This window comes from Oryzias melastigma, linkage group LG14, assembly GCF_002922805.2.
Source record: "Oryzias melastigma strain HK-1 linkage group LG14, ASM292280v2, whole genome shotgun sequence".
Lineage (NCBI taxonomy): Eukaryota > Metazoa > Chordata > Actinopteri > Beloniformes > Adrianichthyidae > Oryzias > Oryzias melastigma.
This window is the reverse complement of record NC_050525.1, coordinates 6141322-6150275: the sequence shown is the minus strand read 5'-3', so window position 1 is coordinate 6150275 and position 8954 is coordinate 6141322. Positions and strand designations below refer to the sequence as shown.

General features: G+C 39.5%; 1 protein-coding gene across 1 annotated transcript; it reads right to left on the bottom strand.

Annotated features, from left to right (window-relative positions):
• Window positions 1-5607: 5607 nt before the first annotated feature.
• Window positions 5608-6856, bottom strand: LOC112138654 (odorant receptor 131-2-like). Its single transcript, XM_024261253.2, has one exon. The coding sequence runs from the start codon at window positions 6854-6856 to the stop codon at window positions 5972-5974; it is 885 nt and encodes a 294-aa protein (XP_024117021.1). The 3' UTR covers window positions 5608-5971.
• Window positions 6857-8954: the final 2098 nt, after the last annotated feature.

Here is an 8954-nt window from a genome sequence, read left to right as displayed (position 1 = left end):
CCGGCACAATGAGACCCTGGCTTGGGCCCCCTCGTGGCTACATTAAAATAGTGACAAAACCATAAATAGAAATCAGTGTCCAAAGGGTGAAATAGACTTTGTGGCTACTACTGGAATGTTGTCTGTAGACATCCTCCAGAATGGCTCTGTTGAAGGTTGCAGACCCCAGTCCAAACCAGAAGATCCAAGGATGTTAATCCAATTAGTGTTATAGTAAATGGTTAAATACCTTAATATCTTTACATATTAAAAACATCTTTCCAATTTATAAAACATGTTTGTCTTATTTAACAAAGAATAAATGTTTTTAGATTCACTGTTAAAAATAGATTTTTCCTTCTGTTTCCTACCCGATGTGTAACAACCAGCCAGTCAGTTCCCAGATGTGCAAAAATAAGTCTGCTTCTGCTACAGCGCATTACAGCACTTACGGTCTGGGTATGCCTTGAGATTTACATGACAATAATAACTTCCTAAAATGTTTGAAATAGTGAATTAAGATGGACCACAAGAGAAGTCACAAACCAGGACAGTGGTCTTTGGTGAGCATGTGCAAAGTCTGACCACGCAGCTGGATCTACCTGAGCTGGACCACGCATGTGCAAATGTTTTTTTCTTCAATTTTGTTTGATGGAAGGTTACTCCCCAATCTAAGAGGATACCACAACTAAATAAACTTAGTTAACGCAAATACAGTTCAGGTCCAAAGTTTGAACACACTTTCTTATTCAGTGCTTTTTTACATTGAAAATTGTAGATTTTCACTGAAACATCAAAACTAAGGATGAACACATGTGGTGTTATGTACCTAACCAAAAAAAGTTGATATAACTGAAATGATGTTTGATAATTTGTTGTCTTCAAAACAGCCGTGCTCTGATTACTGCTTCACAGATTCTTTCATTCTCTTGATGAGCTTCACCTGAAATGGTTTTCTAACAATTTACAAGGAGTTCCTAGAGGTGTTTAGCACTTGCTGGCCCATTTGCCTTCACTCTGCAGTCCAGCTCACCCCAAAACACCTAAATGGAGTTCATGTCCAGCGGACTGAGGAGGCCAGGTCATCTGCTGCAGCTCTCCATTACTCTCCCTCTCGGTCAAAGATCCCTTAACCTTCAGTGAGAATCTACAATGTAGCCATGAAAATAAAGAAACCATGGATGAGATGTGTCCAAACTTTCAGCCTTCACTGTACATTAGGAGTTTAGTCAAAATAATTTTTAAGTAATAAACAAATATATCCTGTTGTTTAAATATTGACTTCAGGACTTATGCGAAATTCTAAGGATCTCTGCTTGGTTAGGGCTAGTTTTTGGCTTATTTGTTTTTTTGCTTCAAAGTATTCTGTGTTTCAGTTATGGTCACATCCTAAGCAGGGGTGAAAGAAGATTTTTGCTTATGCTGGAATAATAGCAAATTGTGTCGATCAAAACGTTCTGTCTTCAACTTGTCCTGTCCAACAGCTGAGCTAACAAATCAGAGCTGAGGGTTTCTTGCCTTGGACATAGTTTAACTGTTACAACAGCAGGTTAATATTCTGACACACAAATGTGCATATTTTGTTTAAACCCCTTTTGTAATTTATGCTAAAATGTATTCATTTTTAATACATTTTTATTGTTTTTTTTTTTTTCGGACCAGACGGAGAAGAAAAGGGGGATGTCAGAGAAGAGGGGTGCCACAAAGTGGCTGTCATAGAACCTGCTTCTTCCCTTTCTAACCACCAAAGGGAGCGCTATCCTGAGTTTTGACCTCACCACCGGCCTTGACCTGGACTCATCATCTTCAGCTGTTTCCCATCCTCTCATCACTGCCTCAGTCTGGCTTCACACTGTGACTCACTGTGAAGACTTTCATTGCCCTGCAATAATTAAGAGCAGTTTATTCCTATGCCTGTCTCTCTGGTTCCTGACTCCTGCCTGCATCCTCGACTCCCTATTTTGCCTCTGAGTCCTGACCTTGCCTTGTCTCAGCCTGTTTTCTCCACTAAACCTCATCTGCATGTGGATTCATGTGCAAATGTAGTTTAATAACAAGAACACAAGTTAGGGCAAACAGGGTGTAGTCAAAAACAGGCTGATGTCAAACCATTGACGTGAATAACAATGGACAGCCCCCCCCTTCTGTGTTCCAAACAGGAAGTACCCGTGGGTTGCAAGAAGCCCCATAGACTTCAATGGAAGTTCTGGATTTCTCAGCTATTCTGTCAGAATAACCATTCTTGCTCTGATGCTTCCTTCTTAACTCATTCTTTCTAATCCTATTTTTAAAGATACCTTTTCTTTATTGCCATTTTTTCAAGTTATAAACTGACCAGTCAAATACCTCAGTAAAAGTATGTGGCTCCCGCTGGCCCCGCCTTGAACGTTTGACAGATTTCTCTTTGCCGTTTTTAGTGGGAGGGGTATGGGCTTCGAACAAGCCGGAACAAGCTCACTTCTGATTGGTTGACAGTAGTTCCTTCAAAAACGCGACTCGGACTAATCTCTGTTGATGGATTGCAATTGTGGTAGACATACCAGGAAGTGACAGCGAAGGCTCTGGCCTGATTTTGTGAGGGTGGAAGGTAATGCATTTCCTAAGGGGGACCTCAATGCATGACTTGTCCAGTTCTATCTAGTCCGCCTGTAGGTCGAACACAGGGACGAGGCAGAGAGGCGAGGAGCCAGCCAAGAGTCAAAACATGGAGAATCAGACATTGGAAAAAACAATCAGACTGAATGCAGGACAAACAAGACTTCACAGAGCTTGATGACAGATTAAATGCAGTTGATGGTGATCAGTTATATATATTACTGGATTGGAAATGTGACCAATGGCGTGACAGATGTGCAGCATTACTATGCATTGAGTCTTCCCGAGAGATGAATGGAGGAGGTCTGAATAAGTAAAAAAAAGAACCCCAAAAGGGGACGCAATGTTTTGTAATTAACTTGAAACGCTTGACAACAACATAATCAGATGGAGAGGATCATCACAGGACAAGAATTGCATTTTAACAGAGAGAAATCAGGCTGAGAACCGTGAACTGTGTGCTAAAATGGGTGCTAGCAACTCGCGAGTAGCATACTAGCTTGGTTCTTCGATGTATGTTTTTATTAATGATAAAACGCGATTTGATAATTTAAAACATGGTTGATGTTATTTGCACTTATTTACGTTCAACCTGCACAAAAACTGATGTAAATTCATGTTGGCAACAAGTGAAATGTGCAGCCAAGATGCACGTTGCTGCATTAATGTGCTAGCAAAGTAGCACATATCACTAGCAACTGTAAGAGCCTAAATCTTGTCAAACTTTTTTTTTGGTAAGAAATTGTGTTTGCACATAATTTTCTAAATCTGTGCCTTCACTGCTGAGTTTATTTTTGTTCTTATGGACTGGAGGAAGCAGCTAAAAATTAAAGCATTAGGACCAATAACAGCATAAGCAGTTATGGAAGGAGCAGCCGTGAACTTTAACCTGCCACAAAGTTTACTGCTATTATCACTGTGTTTTGAATCTTAAGGTGTATTTGATGTTATCATTCATGTTTCCTAAGTTTAAAAAATGTTTGTTTCAGTTAAAGATGCTAGTTGGAGCCTTTTTCTCAAAGTACTATGAAATTGTCTATTTGAAGGTAAATTCTGAAGCAATTGAGATTTATTTACCATGTATGTAATCCAAAAATAATGCAAATTTTAGTTTCATTTGAAAATATGGCAAAGGGTGTTTTTTTCTTTTTTTTTATCACTTTGAGATGTTTTTAAAAGGGGAAGTTAGTAAACTTAATCAGTCATTCATGCTATTAAACTTCAACGATCTCTCTTCTTTCTGGTCTTGGGGGACAATCATTTACAAGCTCAGTTATGTAGAATTTAGCACCGATATGCACGACCTACATTCAGCCTTTGAATTCTCAGTCATTTGCGTTCGGAGCGGTGGGCTGCTGTTTATGTGGAAATAGCAGAGTATTCTGGCTTTAAAAGATGTCTTTTGGAGCTGACAAGAGTCACTATAAATTATGTTAGGTGCATTGTTTTTTATTTTTTAGCAAAAAACCCCAAAATAAAAATGCAAAAAGGATTTGAATTGTATTTGTCGCCCTACATAGCAAACTTCGAAGGTAACTTGCTAATGGTGATGTTTTTTACATGTGACCAGCTCTAAAGCTGATGGAAAATCATGTTGGCGACACACTTATAGGTGCAGCCAAGATGCAGATCGCTGCATTGTTTTATGCATTTTATTTAAATTCACAGCTAAATGTCACAGTATTTAATGATCTCATGTTAGCTGTCATGCAGCTCCAGTTCCATTCAGATCATTGACTATTTTGTTCTGTAAATGATACAGGCAGACACAGGATGACTCAAGAGACAGGACAGTTCCAGTTCAACCCCACATTTTTATTCCCGCTTGTTTTCTGGTGTTACATCAACATAGTTCCCATCCGGAACCCTTACTCAGCAACTATGATTTGGCTCACACAACATACAGTGTTGCCCCGCTTATTCACTTTTCATTATTCGGGGCGTCACATAGTCGCAGATATTTTTTCAGTCACAAGACTCTTCCGGTTTATCACAAAAACTGTGACAAGTCAAGATGTTTGTATGAAACTTTTGATTTTTGCATCATATGGAGGTGCTGCGGTATATCTCAGCTCCAGGAGGGGAGCAGAGATGCATCGTATATGTGGATTTGTCGTATTTCCGGTTGTCTCTGGTCCCTAACTTCCATGATTAAGGGGGGTAAATCGTATGTGAGAAGTGGAAAGAGCAAGTGTGATGTCATCCAAAGAAAACAACTTCTGTTCTAAAAAAATAAAGTAAGTTGTAGTAAGCTCCGAGATGGAGCCAGACAATGTCAGTAAGTAGTCATTGGTCTGACATAGCTGTCAGCACCTTTTATTACCATTATCTACAATTATTGAGGCATCTAATTAGTCACTTTATAACGTAAATAACCTGTACTGTAGAAAAAAAAATGATGACAAAAATTAGGATTATCAAGAAAAAAAAGGCAGCAGAACAAGAATAATTATTCTGACAAATAGAATTTCTGAGTAATATCTGTTTATGTTTCAATAACAGTCTTTGAGATTGTGGCTTGTTGGAGCCATGCACCGACTGTTTCTTATTTGGAGATATACTATTATGACACAATATGGACTCACCTCTTTTGACAGACTGAAACCTGTACTTGCACTTTTAAATGTTTTACATTGAAAATTACAGAGATTATGCATATTTTTGTCTGCAAAACTTTTCATGATTTTTTTAACAGCACACTGTTCTACAGGGTTACATAAATCTTTATCAGATCTTTGTTTTCACTCAATAATACTGGACTTACTTTGGACTTATTATTTTGAAGGTTTGTGTTTTAGCATTTAGACATCGGAGAAAAGTATAAAAAATGTCCATGCCTGTCTGAGAAAACTGTATAAAGTGTGTAGTGAGCAGCCTTAAAACATTTATAATGTACTTTCCAAATTTAATGTTTATCTTGTTTATGAAATAACAGGATAAACAAAGGAACACTGCTGCCCATCCTTCAGCTATTACCACCCAGGATTTGTTACACTCACTTGTTACCATATCTCCCTCATTCCTCTCATCTGGTCTGCATTACATATATTCATCTGCTTCACTAAACCTTTCTGCCAATTCACTGTAGTCTTTAATGTCCTGTTGCTGCTCTTTCTTCTGTTTTTGGACCTGGACTTTGGACCTTCATTGTTGGATCTGGATTACCTTACTTAGATTATCATATCTAATAAATGGATTTTCCTCTCATCACCACTAATCACCAAAGCTCCTCACACAGCCTTGTTTACTCTGAAAACTCATCCAACACTGTATTTCAAAACATAAGAAACCGATTTCTCCCCTCCACATCATCTTAATCTCTACAAATAAATTGTTAAATCATTCCTGAGACACCAGCTTCACTAAGTTTTCAGTTTTAAGTCATTGTACTTTATACTCAGCCTCTAAATCTAATTTTATTGTTCAGATGGTACAGGAGAACAGGCCTGATGGTCTGATCTCTGAGCCCATAAATCAGAGAGGTCATACATCTCGGAAATGTTATAAATAAGATGTAAAAAGTACTCTGAAACCATAAAAATACCACATTTGTTAGTATTTTGGAAAGACCAACCATCAGTGGGTTGTAAAGGGTCGAGGACAGACTGAGTCCCAGCTGCACCAGATGCAGCAGCAGAGTGTGACGAGCCTTACGAGCTAAAGCTTTGTCTGTGGACGCCGACTTGGCAGCTACTATCACCCCCACATAGGAAGAAATAACTGCCAGACCTGCAGATACAAACAACACACAAGTGTACGCTCTGTCGTATTCTGCTGTCATAACCCCCAGAACTAAAACAATGTTAGTGCAGACATCATAAACTTCCATCTTTTTTAAGGGAAACTTCAAAAACAGCAAAACTCGAGTCAGGCTGTTGAATGAACTGACGGCCCAAACGGCAATGACTGCAGCTGCTGTGTTTCTGACTGTGATGATGGAAGCGTGCCTCAGTGGGTAACACACAGCCACATACTGCTCCAACGGCATCAACACCAGAGTGAGAGGAGAAATCCCACTGGTAAGATTCACAATCATGTTGAGAGCAATGCATATAGAAAACACAAGCTTAACTCTGCAAACAGTGAATAGGAAATGAATTTGACTGTGTGCCAACTGAACAGTGTCTCCGAGAAGGAGATTAAAGAGGAGAATAAAACGGCAAGTCTCTCGAAACACCGGTTTACTCCTCAAAGTGAACAACATGGTGCCATTTATGAAGAGAAACACACAACAGGAAACTGTAGATATTATAGAAAATATTAATAATCTTGGATAGTTCATATTAAGTAATTCACTAGTAATATTACCCTGAGATATGTTTTCCATTGCATACAATAATAAAAACTGAGCACACAAAGAACAATCAATTCAGAAAGAGGTACAATCTTTAAAGAAGGACTTCCTGCTTAAGAAGAAAACCTTAGAATCACGCAGAGATTTCACCTGTACTTGTTTTCATGAGGGCAGATCTGCTCTGCAGGGTTTGCTGAACAGGTGTGTCATTTATGAGCTCTGCCCACACATGCACCAGACTAAGATAAACAAGTGATGTCATAAGCAATATGCAAACAAGAAACTTTTTTTCCTGAAACTTTACAAACGTATTTCCTTCAAGCTACACTTACTGGTTAGTGAGTATGATGGTATGTAAAATCATTGCAGAAGTTATGAGATACTATCCAACCAAAATCTCTTGGTAATTCAAACACTGGTCGGTGGCATGCACTATGCTGGCCTCCAGGCGGTTGGCTGTCTGACAGCTGCAAGTGCCGTCATAGCGCTGTGATTGCAATGGGCATGATCGCTTCAGTTCCATGAGCTTATTAATTTTTTTATTCTCATTAAGATTATAATATATATATTAGTATTATTTTATATTTAAAGATCTCAAATCAGCAATCTTGGACATCGGCAATATTCATACTCAAATTTTTGGGAGCACATCTCCACATATTACATTTTTATTTTTCCCCTTTTGGGTTAATGCTTAACATGGGCCACAGGCAGACTAAAGTGATGCTTAAAACGGCTGTAACCCAGGCGCAGTTCCCACTGCAATGAAGTACTCTGCACTGGAGGAGACTCTGAATGATCTGGTGAACCCAGATGGGCATCAAGGGGTTGAGCAGGTCAAAAGAGAGGCAACAGACACAAATCTAAGCACTATGAGAGGGAAGGAGCCCAAGTTTTTGTGTGGGAAATTGAGAGGAACAGGCCTTGCACAGTGGAGCTTACCTCTCTTGATGGCATGGGCTTTTAAACTCAATTTCTTAACAATGGTTTTAGAGACTCACTTTCTGGAGTTGCCTAAGATGAAGGGTGGAGAACTGATATAGAGTTACTGGTTAGCACTCAGTTTGAATGCCAATTTTTTCGACGTCACACTGGTGGACGATGGGGTCCCTTTGCTTTCAGATGGTGGTTTATTTCTTACTGCCAATAATAGACTTTGTAGACATTTCAGGGCATCTTGAAAGCCCGCGGAAGAATGGCAGAAGTTTCCACAGATCACCACCTGGTGTGGTGGTGAGTAGGAACTGAGGAGGCTGGAATGTTTTTGCAAAAAACAAAACAAGGTTTGGCTGGATATGTCTAGCTAAGCCTTCTGTCTGAGAGACCTTTAACTGTGCTATTTGAAAGAATTTCAAATGGGTACTGCAAGAGGGCAGCGACATTGAGTTAGAGTGGACACTGCTCTCCTCCTCTAACCTCTCTGCAACTGTTCAGAGCTAGAGCTGTAAGATTTTTTGGTACCTGTTAAGAAAGCAAAACCCAAAACTGGGAGGTGGACACTGAAAAAAAGGATTTGCTACCGAGCCTGTCTATGGAACTCTTGAGGAAGCTGGTGCATTATATTACCAAAAGTATGTACTCACAAGGGGTGTAGGAAAAAAATCGATTTGGCGATATATTGCGATATTTCATTTGACAATATTTGTATTGATTTAAAATGATGCCATCGTGATATTTAATTTTTTGTGAGCTTCCTTCACCGACTTGCTTTTGTTTTCCACTACCACTTCCAACCACTAGTTGGCAGCAGAGTGCACTGAGTCTCTTTGAGCTGCTCCACACCGCGCCCAAAACAACAACAAGTTCTGTCAAATATTCAGTCAGACTTGTGGTTTTGGTTGTTATGAGACACATACTTCAATGTTTCTACTTGGATGGGTACTAAATCGAAACTCCGTGCTGCCAGTATCATCTAAAAATGTAGATTGCGATGCTTCGTAGCGGCTCAGTTGAGAACGAGTGAAACAGCCGAGCTGCAGAGCAGCTCATGCTATCAGCCTCCGTCAAAATGCTGTCTGCAAAGCGAGCAAAAGTTCTGCTGAACTTCACAGCAATAGATTCTAGTTCAGAGACCTGATGGATCAGA